Here is a 19,171-nt window from a genome sequence, read left to right as displayed (position 1 = left end):
CGGTTTCGTATTGTAGTGTGCAGAAATGGCAGAGGCATGAATCTTAATTGATGAGAAAGAAAGGCCTTTGTTCAGCATCTCAGTTAGGTACTGTAAAATCTGAGGAATATTTGGTACAGACGTGTCAATGTCTTGATCCTGGTTCCAAGCACTGAATCTCTTCCATTTTTCTGCATAAGATTTTCTGGTACTGGGCCTCCTGGCCTCCAAGATAACTTCCATAACAACTTTTGAAAGAGGAGTTTTCCGAATGGCTACATTATCTGCCATGCTGCCAGATTTAAGGTCCTGAGTTGGCTATGCAGGATCTGATTGTTTTGTTCGGTAAGCAAGTGAGAAGTTTGAGGCAATATCCATGCTAGACCTTGAGACAAGCTCTTTAGGATTGGGTACCAGTGCTGGCGTGGCCAGTCTGGTGCAATCAGAATCATTTTTGGCTTCGCTTGTCTGACCTTTAGGAGTACTCTGGGAAGGAGAAGCAGTGGGGGAAAAGCATATACTGTTAGATTTTTCCAGCTGAATGATAGGGCGTCCACTTTCCAAGATTGCTTGTGGTAAATCCTTGTGCAAAATCTCTGCAATTGACAGTTGTGAGGGGAGGCAAATAGATCTATGTCTGGGCATCCCCATTTCCTTATTACCATCCTGAACACTTGTGGATCCAGTTTCCATTCATGGAGATCCATGAGGTTTCTGCTTAGTTCGTCTGCCAGAGTATTTGTTTTTCCTGGCAGGAATTGTGCTTGCAGGTGAACTTGAAAAGCCAATGCTATGTCCCATAAGGTCATTGCTCGTCTGCAGAGGGGGTAGGAATGAGTACCTCCCTGCTTATGTACCACATGACCATAGTGTTGTCTATCTTCATCAATAATTGACCTGGATGAAGCAGGTCCTTGAAAGCTGTCAGGGTATTTTGAACAGCTAACATCTCTTTTTGATTGATGTGAAGATGCATCTGGTTTGCAGGCCATGTGCCCTGAATACATTTTCCTGCCATATGGGCCCCCTAGGCATAATCTGATGCATCCGTTGTCAGTGTCTGTCTGGCTATGGGTAAACTGAATGTCAGACCCTTGTTGTGGTGACAGGCTTCTGCCCACCATCGAAACTCCTGTTGTAGGCAGGGAATGAGTGCAATTACTGTCTCCAGGCTGTGGCAATGCTGAGTCCAAACACTTTTCAGATACCATTGTAGTTTCCTCATATGCAGTCTGGCATATGGAATTAGTAGAATGCAGGATGCCATGAAACCCAAGGCCTGCAGGATTTTCCTTGCAGATAAGTGGGTTTTTGTTGCCAATTTCTTGAAGTAAGTAGTCGGTTGTTTTTGCCTGTCTGGCGTGAGATAAGCCATCTGAGCAGTTGTATTTAAGCTTGCATCCTAGAATATTATCTCTTGAGAGGGCACTAGTTTTCATTTCTTTTCGTTTACTGTGTACCCTAGGCCAATTAGTAATCTTTTTACAAACGCCAGATGTTTTAGAAGAGTTGTGTCTGTTCTCTGCTTGAATTAGGCAGTCATCCAAGTAGGGATATATTTGAATTCCTTTTTGTCTGCAAAACGCAATTAATGGTGTCAGGCATTTTGTAAAGACCCTGGGCGCAGCAGATAAGCCAAAGGGCAGTGCAGAGAATTGGTAATGCATTGAGACAGCTATGAATCTGAGGTATCTTCTGCAAGATTGTCTGATTGGGACCTGCAGGTATGCCTCTTTTAGGTCCAAAGTTATGAGCCAAGCCCTCTTGCCCAGCATGGACAGTAACTGCTGAAGAGTCAACATCTTGAATTTTGGAACTTTCAGAAACGTATTTAGTATAGACAGGTCCAGAATTGGTCTCCAGGTTTTGTCCTTCCTGGGTACTAGGAAAAGTCTGGAGTAAAATCCTTGCCCCTGCTCTTGTTGTGGTACTTGCTGAATGGCCCTCATGTCCATGAGGGCTGTAATTTGTTTTTGTGCCTCTGCCCATTGATTGTGTGGCAGGTCTGGCATGCCCTTTGACCTTGGTAGAGTGTGAAAATGGAACCTGTAGCCTTGGGACACTATGTTCAGGACCCATTCGTCTTGGGTAACCATTTGCCAATTTGATGAAAAAAGTGCCACTTTTCCCCCTAAGGGGGCTGTCAAAAGAAAACTGTTTGGAACTGGTAGTGGAAAGTCATTGGGACTGCTTCCTGTAAGGCTGTGATTTGTCTTCTCCACTTTTGGAGGTAGGAGCATTGTGTAGGCCTGTATGAGCCTTGGGGCCGAGATCTGCCTCTGGGATGCCTGTATCTGCCTCTCTGTGGTCTATCTGAGACTGGAAAGGACAAATTTTTAGAAGGCCAGTTCCTGCTAAGCCTGGGTGGCTGTACCTGTAAGAAATCCTTGACTGTCTGCATGGATTTTGCTTTATCCTCCATTTTTTTTAACACCTCTTCTGCTTTAGTACCAAACAAAGTATCATGCTGTAATAGTGCATCTAATAATTTTGCTTTAACATGATCAGGCAGATTGTGCTCCTTTAATAAAGCATGCCTTCTAATAACAGAACCAGTAACCATATTGCAAAGTAAGCTTTCCCACTTGTTCAGTTGCATGCAATAAATCCTGCAATTCCTTGTTCTCTGAACTTGCAGTATTTGTCAACATTTTCTGTTTAAGTAGTGACATTAAATATTGCTGATATTTAAGCATATGAAATTGACAATTTAAAGCCCTTACAGCCAGGGTGTCAGAAGTGTAAACTTTTTCCCCCCATCTGTCTAGAGCCCTAGAATCCCTATCAGAGGGGACAGGGTTTTTTGCAGTGGAAGCTTTAACCCCACTGGGACCCTGAGATATAGTTTCTGGGTCAGCAGTGGGGTTTTTATATAGGAATTTATGAGAATCCGGGACCCTGTAGTATTTGTCTGGCTTAGCAGGTGCAGGGGGTAGAGTCAGGGGACAGTCCGGACTCTGAAAATACATCATTTACAATGTCTAGAACATGTGGAATAGCAAGGGGGTCTGTGCTGAGGAAGAAGCAGGAAGTCTCTGAGCCTTTTGGACTCATAATAATCTTGGCTCTCCCAGTGGAAATGCTCCCTCATAGTATGCAGTGTTTCCCCAAAAGAATAGTCCTCAGGAGGAGAGGCTGAAGGAATGGATTCTTCAGCATCAGAATCCTCATAGGGAAGCATGGAGTAATCCTGTTCAGAAAAGGAATCAGAGGAAATAGATACCTGATCAGAAGAATAATAATCTGTCTCTTGCCTAGGGGTCTTATCAGGTGGGGGATGGGAGCCCCTGATCAGAGTAATTGGGTCTTCGGCCATTTTGAGCATCTGTTTTTAGGCATGGAAGTCTGAATAGGAGAAGGCTGTACTTGTTTCTTTCTCTTTAGAGCTACTTTAGTCTTTGAAGCTGAAGATGGCTTAACATATAGTTGTGTAGGTCTGAAGTGGCTCCGGACCCATCTGAGGGATTGATTTCCGAGTGTCCAATACCTTGAGTTTCCAGAGGCCCAGTCGGCTCCACGTGGGAGAGGTAGCGGCCTATGGCTCTGAGGTAGCGGGCGCCAGGGGCTGCGAAAGTGCCTCACTGAGAACCGGCAAACTGGCGACTGGCCTAGAAGAGGCTTCGTTGTCGGTTTTGGACCTCGGATGCCTATCCTTGTCCTTCTGTTTTTTGTAAACTCCGGTTGTCGGCTGCTCCGCTGGCATTAAACAATTAAATCTTCGGCCAAAGTGATGAAATGCAAAATCGAACAGATGCTTGATAGCGTGTTGGTTGACTCTAGCACAAAACCGACAGCTAGCAATGTTGTGATCAGGGCCTAAGAGTGGAAATCCTTATGAGGTATTTGCTTCCCACAAGAAATACAATTGTTAACTTTTTCTGACATCGGTCTGAAGCAAGAAAAAAGTTTCCCAACGGGGTACTTGGCTTTAATGAAGACTTCGGTTCTGAAATTCAGATTTGAAGACCGGCACTTGCAAACTGCTTTTGCTTCGGGCAACGTGCGTCAAGAAAGACTGAAGAAAATAGCGTTGGCTGAATCTTTTATACCCCTGGCGCACTGACGTCAGGGAAGAGGCGACAGCAATCGACGCCAGACCTAGACTTTGGAATTCTGGCCGACTGCAGTTAGCCTGCCAGCAGGATAACGCAAGAGTAATGCAACAGTGAAACACGATGAACATCCAATATTGTCTTGGCCAAAACGGGGTCACCAGTAGGACTTTGGGTTTGTCCGGAATTTTCAGAAGGACTTTCTGAATTAGTGTGAAAGGAGGAAAGGCGTAAAGGTACTTTCCCTCCCAAGAAAAGGAGAATGTATCCACTTTCCAAGCTTGTGGAAGTGGATCCCTTGTGCAGAAGCTGAGCATCTGTTTGTTCTGGGGGGAGGCAAAGAGATCTGCTTGTGGAATACCCCACCTGTGTATCAGGTCCAAGAACACATCTCTCTGAAGCATCCATTCCTGAGAGGGGGCCGAGGTTCTGCTGAGTTAGTCTGCCATAAAATTTTCTGCTGAGGGGAATATAACACTGCTATTAGGTGGACCTGGGGGGAAGATGCTAAGTTCCAAATCTGGATGGCCAGGCTGCATAGGGGATAGGACCTTGCCCCCCCCCCCTTGCTTGTTGATGTACCACAGGACAGTCATATTGTCTGTGATTGTTTTTAGGGTTCCTGGCAGGAGAGCTGATTTGAAGATTAGAAGAGCTAATAGTTGTTGTGTCTTCCAGCTTTTCCCGGTTAGGGGTCGCCACAGCGGAACTCTGGTCCGCTAATGATTGGCAGTAGATTTTTACATGCAGAGTTGCCGGCCCTGACGCACAACCTTCAACAAAGGTAAGCCCATTCACGCACGTCTCCACACAGAAGATGCTCTAGCTGAGAATCGAATGGACGTCTTACTATGAGGCGACACGCTACCGCAGCACCATGCCCTCATTTCCTTGATGTTGATGTCCTTTTGTCTTAGAGTGGGACTATTTGCCTTGTACTGAGAATTGTTTCTGATTTGTTAGAAGCACTGCACCCCACCCCAGGTCTAACGCATCTGTGGAGACCTGTTGTTGGGGGGCTGGAACCTGTAGATGGGTTCCTAGGTTGAGGTGCAGTGCTGATACCCACCACTGGATTTCCTTTGTTAGGCACAAAAGTAGGGGAAGCGGCGAGTTCATGGGTTGGGAATACTGGCTCCATAGGTTTTTTAGGACCTACTGGATTTTGCGCATGTGGAGGCTTGCCAGAGGTAACATGGTTATCAAAGATGCCATATGGACTAACATTACCAGGAATTACCGAGCTGTGAAATAAGAGTGGGTGAGGATCTGTGTAAAGTACAGACAAAGGTCTTTGATCCTTTGGTCTGGGATGAAGGCTTTCATGCTGTCTGTTCTGATCCTACACCCCAAGAAAAGTAAGTCCTGAGAAGGGGTCAGGTGAGATTTTTCTTGATTTAGGGTGAAACTTAGTTGAGTTAGGGTGGAAGACAACCTGTTGTATGTGAAGGAAAAGAACTTGATAGTCTTGATGAAGGATGAGCGGGACCGTCTATCTGTACACCCGGAGTCCTGCAGTGAGCAATGAAGGGGGCTAGGCACTTTGTGAACACATGAGGGGCAGTGGGAGACCAAAGGGCAAGGCAAAGAATTGAAAATAACAAAAGCCTATAGCAAAGCAGAGGCATTTTCCTGTAATTTGAATGGATGGGAATTTGGAGATAGGCATCCTTCAAATCCAGGGCTACCATGAATGCTTGTGGAGGTATGAGTGGTAAGAGAAAAAGTAAGGTAATCATTTTGAAGCTGGGATCTTGGAAGAAGAGGTTTAGGAAAAATAAGTCTAGGATTGGCCTCTAAGGACAGTCTTTCCTTGGTACAAAAACATCCTGGAGTAAAAGCTGTGTTTCTTTGTGGGGCGGGTACCTGTTCTATGGTACCCAGAGTTAGATGAATGATGGTTGAAAATAGGTGGATTTAGTTTCTTGGTGGCTGGGGAATACCTTGGAAAGGTGGAAGCATCCACCAAGTCATGAAATATCCTCTCTGTATGATGGAGAGGACTGATTTGTTCTGCTGTGATTATCCTCCAGGAGGGTAGGGAGAGGATGAGTTAGTGGAAAATGGTGTTCAAGTAACTAGAATGGTTTATAAAAGGAAAGTACAGTTGTGTACACTTACCATAAATGTAGATGTTAGAGTGTATTCACTGTTGCAGTCCTCACATATGGGTTATCCGGCTCCCGGTAGCCCTCAGTCGGCCCGAATACCAGAGTCCTTGGTATATGATGTCGGCTGCCGCCAGTTGTAAAACTGATGTCAATACGTCAGGTATAAAGGGAGGCAGCCGATGCCATTTCCTCAGTTTTCCTTGCCTTAATTGTCAAGAGCCCCCCCCAAAAAAAAGCTAACCCAGGAATGGTAGCAACCTGTAGACACGTCATACAAAAAATAAAAATTTATAGTCTGTGCCTTAGGAAAAATGTGGGAATGGAGGGTGGGAAACCAGGACTGCAACAGTGAACACACTTGAACATCTACATTTATGGTAAGTGTACACAACTGTACTATGTTCTTCGTGTTTCACTGTTGCAGTCCTCACACATTGGTTGATTCCCAAAGCCCAGTAAGAAGACAAAGGGGGGAGGAAGGATCACAGATTAGGGGTTGGTAAGGAGGCCCTGCGAAACTGCAGAGGCAAAACCAGCCTAGGATTTAGAAATCAAGGGTAGACTGTAATGCTTTTTGAAAGTATGGACAGAAGACCAAGTAGCTGCTTTTGGAATGTCCTTAGAAGGCACTCCTCTCAAAGGCTGCAGAGGTAGAGGCTGTTCTAGTAAAATGGGTCCTAATACCCTGAGGGGGAACCTTCCCATGCTGCAGGTAACAAAAGTTAATACAATAAGCAATCCATTTGGAGATGGTTTGTTTTGAAATAGCTTTACCCTGAGCCCCAGGAGCAAAACTAAACAACTGTTCAGATTTTCGAAAGGATTTAGTCCTAAGTAAAATCTCAGCTGTCTATGCACATCAAGAGTGTGCAGAATCCTTTCCCCTTTATTTTGGGGATTGTTGAAAAATGTAGGCAGGTGAATAGAATGGTTAAGGGTTAAACTGGAAACCACCTTGGGCATAAAGGAGGGATTGGTTCTCAGAGAAACCCGATTTGAATGAAAAATAATGAAAGGTTCTACTGCCATTAAGGCTTGCAGCTCAGATACCATTCTAGCTGAAATAATAGCTAAAAGGAAAGCAGTCTTCCAGGATAGAAACTTCAAATCTACAGAGGCAGCTGGTTCAAAGGGAGGCAGAGTAAGTTTTTCCAGGACAAAATTAAAATCCCAAGCAGGAGTAGGAGCTCTTCTGGGAGGTCTAAGATTACTAGCTCCCCTCAGGAACTGCTTCATCAAGGGGTGAGTAAAAATGGGTTGCTCAAAAGAACAATGAGCCGTAATTGCTGAAGCGTGAATTCTGATTGAAGAAAAGGAAAGTCTGCCATTAAGCAATCCTGCTAGGTAGTCAAGAATGAGTGAAAGAGAAGGATGAGAAGTCTTCTCCTTTAGCTAGCATCCAAGAGCAAAATCTCTTCCCATTTATCTGCATAGGATTTTCTTGTGCTAGGCCTCCTGGCCTCGAAGAACTTCAACTACCTGTTGGGAAAGATTTAAAGTATTAGCCAGGTAGTTAAATGCAGAGTTTGAAGATGAGGATGAAGGAACTTTCCCCACTCCCTGAACCAACAGATCTGGCACCAGGGGAAGACACCAACGCTGAGCCTGGGAAAGGGCTGCGAAAGAGAGAAGACCAATGCTGCCTGGGCCAATCTGGAGCTATCAGAATAGCCTTTGGTTTTTCGTCCCTTATCTTTAGCAGCACTATGGGGTACTGCGGTGGTGGTGCTGCGGTAGCGTTGTCGCCTCATAGCAAGACGTTGTCCCGTTCGATTCTCAGCTAGAGCGTCTTCTGTGTGGAGGCATACGTGAATGGGGTGTGCCTTCGTTGAAGGCTGTGCATCAGGGCTGGTAACCCGGTACGTAAAAATCCACTACCAATCATTAGCGGACTGGAGTTCCGTTGTGGCGACCCCTAACCGGGAAAAGCCAAAAGACACAAACAAACCTTTAGCAGCACTCTGGGAAGAAGAGGCAGAAGAGGAAATGCATAAACTGAGAGATGTGTCCGTGGGAAGGACAACGCATCTACCCTCCAAGCTTTGTTGTGAAACTCCCTGGTGCAGAAAGCTGGAAGGAGATGATTGGTGTGAGGAGAAAATATCCACTTGTGGGGTGCTCCAATGATGAGTGATGTGATGGAAAATGCCCCTGTTCAGTTGCCACTCGTGAGGATCCAGAACATGTCTGCTCAAATGATCCAACAAGGAGTTCAGCCTCCCTGGAAGATACTGGGCTATTAGATGCAAGCCCATGGATGCTGCTATGGATCATAGTCTCATGCTTTGTCTGCACAAGGGGTAAGAGCGAGTCCCCCCTTGTTTGTTGATGTACCACATGACTAAGGTATTGTCTGTCCTGATCAGCAGAGTCCTAGGGTAGAGTAGGTCCTTGAAAGCCAGCAAGACATGTTGCACTGCCATCAATTCTTTTACGTTTAATGTGCAGATGAATCTGCTGGGTGCTCCAAGTCCCCTGTATGCCCCTACCCTCCAGATAAGCCCCCCCATGCAACATCTGAGGCGTCTGTGGTGAGTCTGACTGGCAGGCAGTGAGCAGAAAGGAAGGCCCTTGTTCTGAGAACAAGCTGCCGCTCACCACATGAACTCCATTTGTAGACAGGGAATCAGGGGAAGAATCAAGTCTAAGTCCTGTGTGTGTTGACACCAAAGATTCTTGAGGTACCATTGAAGTTTTCTCATATGCAGCCTTGCATATGGGATCATCAAAATACATGAAGCCATGAACCCCGGTGCTTGCAGGAACTGCCTTGCAGAGAGAGCTGGGTCATGCTTGCCAAGTTCATGAAGTAAGTGGAAAGATTTTCTTGCTTCTGTTGAGGGAGGAATACCATCTGGGTGGCTGCCGTATTCAGACTCACTCCCAGGGAAACCATCTCCCTTGAAGGAACCAACTTTGACTTCTTTTCGTTGAGTGTAACCCAAAGAGGTGAGAATGTTCTTCACAAATTCCAAATCCTTTTCTAGTTGTTCTGGGGAGTTTGCTTGAATGAGACAGATGTCCAGGTAACGATAAATCTGAATGTTTCCCTGCCTGCAAAAAGCAATGGCTGGAGCCAGGCACTTCATAAAAACTCTGGGGGCAGTAGATAAGCCAAAGGGCAATGCAGAGAATTGAAAGTGTTGCTCCTCAGCTCTGAAGCGAAGGAACTGCCTGCAACTTTCCCTTGTGGGGATGTGCAGATAAGCCTCCTTGAGAACCCAAAGTTACCAGCCATGAATCCTTGCCCAGCACTGGTAGTAACTATTGAAGGTTGAGCATCTTGAATTTGGGAATCACCAGATAAATTTTTCAAATGGACAGCTCCAGAATAGGACACCAGATACCCCCTTTCATGGGTACCAGAAAAAGCCTTGAATAAAAACCTAGGCCTGCCTGATTTGCAGGAACTGGCTCTATAGCCCCCATAGTCAGTAAAGAAGAAACTTGAGTTTCTACCTCTGCCTTGAGAGTTCTGGGTATGTCTGGGTATCCTTGTAAAACAGGGAAGGTGTGAAAGTAAAACTTGTAACCTTGGTTTACTATATTGAGCACCCATTTGTCGTCTGTGATGGTAGACCATACCTCTGTGAATCTGGATAACCCCCCAAAGGAAACCCAAGGTCCGCAGAGATAGGCACAAGAGGGCCGGAGTCATTAAGAATGTTTGCTTTGGGAAGCTGGCTTAGAACTCCCCGATTTAGCAGAAGCAGAATGCCATTGCTTAGCCCTTTGAGGGGCAGAAGCCTGTCCCCTCTGGAAGATCTGAAACCCCCAAGCCTAGAGCGACCCTGCTTGCCAGGATCAGGGAAAGACCAATTCTTGGAATGATAATGCCTACTAAACCGAGGAGGCTGAACCTGAAGGAAATCTTTTACAGCTTGCATAGATTTTGCCTTATCCTCCAAATTCTTTAGTACCTCCTCAGCCTTATTACCAAAAAGATGGTCCTTGTGCAAAGGAACATCCAGCAATTTTGATTTAACTGGTTCAGAAAGAGGCTGCTCCCTGAGACAAGCATGCCTTCTAATTATGGAACCAGTGGCTGCTGCTCTGCAGGAAACCTCCAAAGTGTCAAAACCACAATGAAGTTAATACTTATTAAACTACAGTAGCAGAATTCAGTAAGTTTTGTAAATTTTTGTTCTCCGTCATGGAAGGAATATCTCCAAGTTTAGCCATAACAGCCTCCAAAGTATGCTTCTGATACTTAAGCATGTGAAAAAGACAATTCACGGATCTAATGGCAAGAGTTGCAGAGGTATAGACTTTTTTATCCCACCTGTCCAAGGCCCTAGATTCCTTACCAAGAGGCACAGGGTTTTTAGCAATAGTAGCCTTAACACCCTTGGGGCCTTGAGAAATAATTTCTGTATCAGCAGTAGGGTTTTTAAAAAGGAATTGATGAGCTTCATGAATCCTGTAATACCTATCTGGTTTTCTGGGGGCAGGAGGAACAGAATTGGGAGTTAAAGAATTTTCCATGAAAACATCATCCAAAACTTCCAAAACTGGAGGTATAGCCAGAGGTTCACAGGTAGGTACTAGGCCATCTGCCCAAGGGCATTTATAAGCCTAGCCAGAGTGTCTCAGCTTTTGCGGCCCCATTGATTAATTAACTGAGCCTCGGTCAAGAAGAGCCAATGAAGTGATCCCAGGGGTGTATTTTCTGTTACCCATCCACTCATCAAGGTTTCTCTTGAAGAGTGCTAGTGAGGGGCTCTGCCTAATGTAGTTAGGAATTTTGTTCCAAAGCATGGGGAGTCTCTGACAGGAATCTATCCCTCCAGCATGTTCTATTTATTGTTGTGGTGAGGTTTAGCTCACTATAGCGAGTGGCTCGCAACGACTTGGATTTCTTTAGGTGGAGTATGTCCATCAATTCGGAGTTGGACATGCCTTTGTAAGTCAGGCAGACATCACCTCTGAGTAAGCGATATGCGAATGAGTACAGCTGGAGTTTTTCCAGTCGGGCTGCATAGGACATATGTTTGAGACCAGTAATCCTCTTGGTGAGATACTTTTGTGGTCTTTCCAACTGTTGGAAGTGTCTTGTGAAGTACATCCGAAATGGGGCATTGTACTCTATGATGGGTCTGACGAGTGACGAGTAGAGGGGCACTATAACCTCTATTTCTAGATGCGAACTCTTTAGTAATTAGATGGCTACATAGAAGGATTTCCTAACTACTTTGGCAATATGATTGTCAAAGGAGAGATTACCATCTACCTGGGTCCCCAGACCTCTTATTATCTCTTCTGTATTAAGGGGGCTGCCAACTATGTGGTAATTCAAGGGTGTTTGGTTTCTTCCAAACGGGATGACTATGCATTTTTTGGCATTTAACTTGCGGCCATGACTTTGACACCAGGTGTCCGTCTCAGTAAGGCCCTTTTAGAGAATGTCCATGTCAGCCGGAGAGTCAATTATGGCTCCCAGTTTGCAGTCATCGGCGAACTTGGTTGGCCATAGTCCTCCTGTGTTTGCCTGTACTTCTGAGAAGTATATTCTGAACAGTAGGGGTCCCAGGACCGAGCCTTGTGGGACACCACTTGTGACTGGTTTAGAGTCGGACCAGGAGCCCGCAATTCTTACCGTGTGAGTTCTGTCTGTAAGCCAGGTGGCAACCCATCTTGTGACGTAGGGGTTTAAGTTCAAGGCTGGTGAGTTTTTCTATAATTCCCGAGTGGGGAATGGTGTCAAAAGCCTTGGCGAGGTCAAGGTATGCTGTGTGAGCTACCTTCCCCTCATCTATGGCCTTGGTGTCTGTCTCGAAGAAGTCAACCAGGTTTAGTAGGCATGATCTGCCCTTAAAGCCAAACTGGGTCAGGTCAAGTGTTTGGAGGTTCCCAATGTCTTTGTTAATGAGTTCCATGATGATGCGCTCCCAGCCTTGTAGACCAGGCTAGTCAGACTTATGGGGCGATAGTTACCAGGGTCGGTTGTGACACCTCCTTTGTGGAGAGGAATAACCATTGCTGTGCGCCATTCTATGGTACGTAGCCTGTGGAGAGGCTGAGGCTGAACAGTGTGTTTAGGTGGGGGAGGTTCGTTCTGTAGTTCGTGCAAAACGCAGCCTGGGACACCATCTGGCTCCATTGACGCTGTGCTTTTGGCTTTTGAAAGGGCTATTTTCACCTGTGTGTCTATGATTTCTGGGACACTACTCTTTTCCGGTATTGTTGTGTGCCCTTCTGGGGGTGAGAGGGGGGGTGATGTTTGCACTGAATCTATCTGCCAGGATGTTGGCAATATCAGTGGGTTCAGTATATTTTGTGCTATTTTGCACTAGCTCAGAGCATATCTGCAAGTTGTAACTTAGATTCTTGACATAGCTAAAGAAGGCTTTGTAGTTATCTTTCGAATCCTTGGCTATTTTTCTTTCAAAGTTAGCCATGGAGGATTTTAAGAGGGACCTTAGTTTCTTATTGATACTGATCAGGGATGTCTTTCCTTCTTGGGATTTGCTGTGGCAAATCTAGAAATTCCTTGATTCTTAGACTGTGGAAAATCCTGACATTCCCATTTAAAATGATCCCTAAGAGTATTCAAAGTATCCCCAAAGGAAAAATCTTCTGGAGGGGAGACAGAAGGGACAGAGTCCTCAGCATTAGAATCCTCAAAGCCAGAAAAAAGTTGAGAATGTCCTTCACCAGCAAACATACCGGAAATTTCAGAATCTGAGACAAAGAAAACATCAGGAGATAATTCCCTAGCCCTCTTGGAAGGGGGGGGGTGAGAACCCCTAATTAGGGAAAGAAGATCACGAGCCCTCTTTACCAACTGGGACTGAGGTACAGGAGGGGAGGCAGATGCCTGCTTCTGGGTAGGTTTGCGGCTGGAAGGTTTACTAGCAATCCGGAGTGACTTGGGAGGCCTAGTAACTGCAAAAGTCTAAATTAAGTTAGTCAGTCTGGTTCTGGCCTCATGTCGAAAAGAAGAGACGTCAGAAGCCGGTGCCTGCAAAGCGTCTCCGGACCCATCTGAGGCGGCGACAGGCAGAGGGGTCTGAAGATGAAATAGCAGCCTGCGGCATGGAGGAGTCTGTAAAGGTCTTGGCAGAGGCTTGCGGCTGAAAATCTGCGGACTGCAGGGGCTGCGAAAGCGCCTCAATGACTACCGCTGTGCTGATCAGTAGATTGAACCCAAGGCCTGTCGCAGTCCTTGTCTTTGCGTTTCCTAGATATATCCGATGTTGGGAGACCAGAAGACGCCATACCAACGAACTTAGGCCAGACTCTGAAATGCTTATACAAAATCTTAGCTCTACGGCGTATGGTACGTGGGTTAAAGGAAGCACAGAGATCACAGTTAGGGACGTCATGATCAAGGCCCAAACAAGTTAAACAATAGGAATGGAAATCACCGTGCGGAACCGGTTTTCCACAGGCAAGACAGTTATTAACTTTATCTGACATTCGTTAAAGCAAGAAAAGAAGATTCTGAATGGGGTACTTATCTGAAGGAGTCTTCAACTTGGTAGTCGGAAAGCGAAACGAAGGTAACGGCCGACCGGCACTAGTGTGAACTGCATCTGCTTAGGGCTCTACGGCTAGAAAAAAAGGGGAAATGGCATTGGCTGCCTCCCTTTATACCTGACGTACTGACATCAGTTTTACAACTGGCGGCAGCCGATGTCATATACCAAGGACTCTGGTATTCGGGCCGACTGAGGGCTACCGGGAGCCAGATAACCCATATGTGAGGACTGCAACAGTGAAACAAGAAGAACATCTAAAGTTATTGTTGGAAAACAACAGACACCCACAAACCAGCCCTCATTACTAACAAATGGCACAGTAACTATGGTTAAGAGTTATGGAAAGTACATAATGATCAGCTCTAAAACTGTGAATGACAGCATAAAAGATCACTGAATGGAAAGGAGCATTTTGACTACAATTCGGCCGCTGTGGTCTATGTAGCTCTGTTTGACAACTCTGATTCTTTTTATGCTTGAAAAATACTTGTAAATCTCCCATAGTCATTCATGTAATAAGAGCAAGCATTCACAGAAATTACCTTCTTAAAGCATTCAACAGGGCACAAAAGTCTCTTATTTTTTTTTGTTTGACTCAGTTATATTCAGAATGTTTTGTAACTTTTTTTTTTAATTTCCACCTGTGTTGGTACATCTTTTTTTCTGCTAAATGTGCCAAATCTGAGTTCTTGATTCTCAGATTCCCATTGCAGAGAGTCTTTCCTTTTGTTGTTACACCTTCAAAGAAGGCGGAGTAGGGTCTTTTCTTGTTGCAAATTTTTGACTAAAGGCCATGGAGTTTGAAAGGGGAAGAGCAGAAGCATGTATGAAATGGACCAGGCTTCTTACCCTCCACATCTATACCAGTTCTGTCCCATCTGCCTACTTGATGGCTATCCATGAGGACAAGTGGAAAAATAGGCACCCCCACCTACTACCACAAAAGGAATCTGCTTTCAGACTGAAGAGAACTTAAGTAATGTCCCAAGCAGCAGACTGTGATCATGAGAACAAACGTAAGAATTTTCAGCTCTTGCCTCAGTTTTTCAAGTTCAGCCTTGAATAAGGGACTGGAAGGTAAGGTGCCTTCAAAAGAGGCATTCAGGCAAAATAGGTCAAGTGAAGCCAGATATGGTGATGTACAAATAATTTAGTCCCTATCACCATAACTAAACCAATCAAGGCATTTGTGAATAAAGCACATGGATGGGTTGCAAAGGAACAAAGGGTAGACAACTAGGACTGTGACATACGTCTTACGTCCCTGGTATAGCCAAAGGTCTTTAGTCAAATCATGCAGTTTTTTCACCCGGAAATTTGTAGAGTTGACGCATGTGGGACAGATATTCCTCTTAAGGAGAATGCAGAACAAGAATAAAAGTGCATACTCGGTGCATCTAATATCACAAAAAAAAAACACCTGTTATGTGGACGAAAAGCTGGGGTCTGAAGAGCTGGAAGCTTCCAGACAGCCACTGCAATTATGAAATCCACTTCATGAGTGTGCGACAATCATGACCAGTCCTTGTGAAGACTGCAGATCCGGTCAAGCCTCTTCGGGAAAGGAGTTAACATAGCAGGTTTTGCCATGCAGATGTGTCCACATGTCAAATGGTGTGCATGTGTGTGTGTGTGTGTGTGCGTGTGTATGGGGGGGGGGGGTGATTAACTAGGAAGATGACTTGCGAAACTTGAAAGCCAAGTGCAGGATGCCCCTGGGTGGAAAAAAGGGTTAAAGGGACCCTCCTGCCTTTTATTCACAACACTCTGACTAAGTGGGAGGAGTCTGGTAGTCTGGGAAACATTTGGTTGTCAAAGGACTGCTGGCCATAGTCCTGTTAACAAAATTCTTCCAAAACAGATCTTAATTTTCAACTCTTTAATATCATAAGGTATAAACAACTGAACACATAACAGAGAGCAGTAAAATGCTCTTCATTTATGCATATAAAACAGAATGCATGTCAAACCTGGGGTGGAATTAAGTGCCCACTTCAACTTACAATCCAAGATAAATGAATTTTAGCACCCAAAAGGAAGAAACTGTAATGCCCCATAAATGTTAAAATACTCCACTACAGAGATTAAACTTCTGATGGACAATATTCCTACTACATGGTCAAAAATCTGCAGTTTTGTAATTGATGGTTACGGTAAGCCATGAAGATATATACTAAAAGGCAATGAAAGACTATTCCAATTATATCAGAAATTGCTCTAACAGATGTGTCTTGTATACGACAATCAAGCTTCTGATACACCTATATAGCTTTATGAAAGTCACAGCATTGTCTATTCCTTGCTAACAGGAATAATAAAACAGCATTAATAAGAGTACGGATAACCACGTCACAATTTATGATTTCATGTTATTGGTTTCCTTTAAGGATTTTTCCTAGAACAATACTGTTGCAAAAATACAAAATCAATATTGCTAACCTATGCATAAATGAGGGGAAACCGTCAAATAAGAGCATCTACAAGACTAACTGCAAAGGAAAGGTGCTCAAGTAACTGCCCATACTAAAGAGACAGTACCGAATCTTAAAACTGTTCAAAAGGACACTGAAATAAACTGCAGAATGAAGCCAATGAGTAAAACTACACTAGATTTAGAAAAAAACTTTCTTCAAAGAAATTGTTTTGAATGAGACTGTCTATGGCTACTTATCTGCTGCTAGTTAAAAAACAAACAAAAAAAAATGCTAACAAATGGAGAAAATGTTGCTGGCAGACCATTGTGCGTAAAAAGGGAGGGGCAAGCAATGTGGGCAAGTTTCAGATGTCAAGCCAAACTAAAGTTCTGCAGTTTTAGTCATATGAAGACAAGGATGGAATTCCTCACACAAGATGCTCTGTTAAAGTTAACTTTAAGGATTCAGGCCCCTAGGAAATCAAAAACCTTTGGCATAAGAAAAGCAAGAATGCATTTTAAAGATCTGTTACTTGTAGAACTACCAAAAGTTACACATACACAAAAAAATATATACAAACAATGCACATGCACACACATAAATATATACAGATCTATATGTGAAAGACTTGACCGTTTTACATGAAGATTTTACATCCAAAATCCTTGTACAGCATGGTGAAGCCCCCAGTTAATGTACTTACAGGGTCCATTTCAAAGTAAACAAGTTCACCTCCTGTCAGGGCGATTACCACTTGCCGCTGGTTCACAGCACACTTCACAATAACCTTTTTCCCAGGGGTCTTCCACTCATTTACCCTTTTGTCTGCACGAATATGCCGAATACCATCAGGGTAAACCTGAAAAGTATTAAGATCAGTTGCATTAAGACAACAGGGTACCATGACAACTTATAAAAGACAACAATACGCAAGTAGGTAGGCAAGAGCAGGTCTTCAGCTGCAGTATCACATTATGACCACCAGCAAGGTTGTAAGTAAACTCATAAGCAAAAATGGGGAGCTCAGTGACACTTGTGTTAAATAAATTACAGCCAGCTATGTCATACAAACTGGGGGGGGGGGGGTAATGCAGGGCTTTGTGTTAAACTACTTCACAAAGAAAAAAATAAAACAAACTTAAAATGGCATGCTACCATACCTCTCAATCTGGAAACATCAAAAATCTGGAGAAAGGCCCATGAAAAGTAGGTACAAGTGGCCAAAAACATGGACACTGATTAACATAAAGTGTGTGTGTGTGTCTATATATATATATATATATATATATATATATATATATATATATATATATATCTATATCTATATATATATATATATATATATAGATATATATATATCTCATGTAACCCCATTTTTCTGGCAAATCACGAGAACTGAAGCCTCTAAATAATACACATCTACGTTTCAGAGTTAATACACTTCACAAAATGCATACTAACAAAAAACTGTTGTTCTAACAACTTTCTAAGTTAACTATTTAAAATATGTCCCTATTTCTGGGCCTTTGTACCCCCATTATTTTTGGCTCATCTTGCTCTAAGAGGTTGAGAAGTATGTAAAGATGGCATTCTTAAGATGTGCACAGATAAATTAATGACAAATGAAGTACAGCCCCAAGAGATGGGTATTGCTGTCAAACAGTCATCCTGCTCATACAATGCAATCCATTTTGCCCTACAGAAATGTAAAGTTACAAAAGAGTATCTTTTGAAAAATGTCAACTAATTTCTTAATGTCTTCTTCAGCTTTTCCCTTCAGCTTTTCCCTTAGAGTAAGGACTAGCCCATACTGCTACTGGAAAGTATACACTTAGGGAAATCAGCAACATTTATCACAGAGTTGTTTTTCCTATTTTAACGTAAGGACATGAAACCTTGTGCACGATGTGCTTTAGTGAAAACATTTCTGTAAGCATTTTTGGTACGTCCTTCCTGTAGCGACCCTGGCGATAGCAGTCTAAAAACAGAAGTAGAACGAACGTGAAAAGACTAATGCTTGCCTTTTTTGGGAGGGAGCATACATCAATATACACAACTTTACATTTGTGATGCTGCAAAGCCAACAACAGAGTTACTGACGGCATATTAGAAGTAAGGTTAAGGCACAATTTTATTCACTTATAACTGATGTTTTTGATGTCATACAAGATGCACTACCAAATATGTTCCCAACCTAGAATGAGAACTAGTTACAGCTGATGCCACTTCTTTAGTCTGTTAAAATGAGGACCAAAATCTATTTCTGACTATAACTGTGATACTAACAGCAAGGAAAAAAGCCAACATTCAGGCTTTTTGCAATGTAAGAACACAAGTTTATTCCTGCTTGGGTCACAGAACAAGTTAAAATTTGGTGGTCTATGTTGGTCACTCAGTATTTAATTCAGATATGACCAGTGACATACACACCTGGCTGTGAACAGCACTGTTGCCCTGTCACTCGGTTACGCTAGTTAGGTACAGTTACAGTTACTCAGTTATAGACACAGCAGCACATTTATGGATGTTGCTACAAAAAGTGTCATTAAGTTTTAACTACAATTAAAATAGGAAAATGTCCCTCTACCTCCCATTATCTTGCCTGTGTTCAGACTACACGAACATAATTAAGAAATACGAGCAGTAAAAGTCACTGGACTGTCGCTGGATTGTTGCTTCCAAATACCATAGGCTGCTATCATCGCGGCCGCTAAAATGAGGAGGTACCACACTACTTTTTTTTTTTCTGGAAATGACCTGGGATAAAGTAGCAAGCTACCTTAGGCAAATAAGAACACAGTCAGTAAAAGTGCAGAGCCATCCCTAAACACAAAGTGGAATTTCAACTGTAATTAAAACGAATTCTTATTAAAAAGACCGCAGATTTCCTGAAAGCCGCATCTGAAAAGTATGTATGCACTTTAGTGCCTAACAGCAGTTTACTCCCTAATGGAGGCTTTTCTAGCCACATGAGCTCCTCTGGTTTCTTGAAACAGAGTAAAATAATTTGAATCTTTATCCTGAAACAAGCATTCTGAGGCAGACATATCCGTTTACTTTCTGGTTTGCTTCCGATTACATCTAAGTAGCCTGCTAGAGTAAAATTTATGCACATTATAGGTGATGACAAACAG

At 43.6% G+C, this 19,171-nt stretch overlaps 1 protein-coding gene across 1 annotated transcript in view; it reads right to left on the bottom strand.

Annotated features, from left to right (window-relative positions):
* Positions 1 to 19,171, bottom strand: part of SF3B3 (splicing factor 3b subunit 3) — a 2,130,119-nt gene that overhangs the window by 1,631,971 nt on the left and 478,977 nt on the right. Inside the window, exon 21 of the mRNA XM_044079526.1 lies at positions 16,741 to 16,896. Within this exon, the coding sequence (XP_043935461.1) occupies positions 16,741 to 16,896 (156 nt within the window). The remainder of the gene's footprint in view (positions 1 to 16,740; positions 16,897 to 19,171) is intronic.

This window comes from Protopterus annectens, chromosome 8.part0, assembly GCF_019279795.1.
Source record: "Protopterus annectens isolate FY-2018-M chromosome 8.part0, PAN1.0, whole genome shotgun sequence".
In the NCBI taxonomy this organism is placed as follows: Eukaryota; Metazoa; Chordata; order Ceratodontiformes; family Protopteridae; genus Protopterus; species Protopterus annectens.
This window is presented reverse-complemented; position numbering and strand designations above follow the sequence as displayed.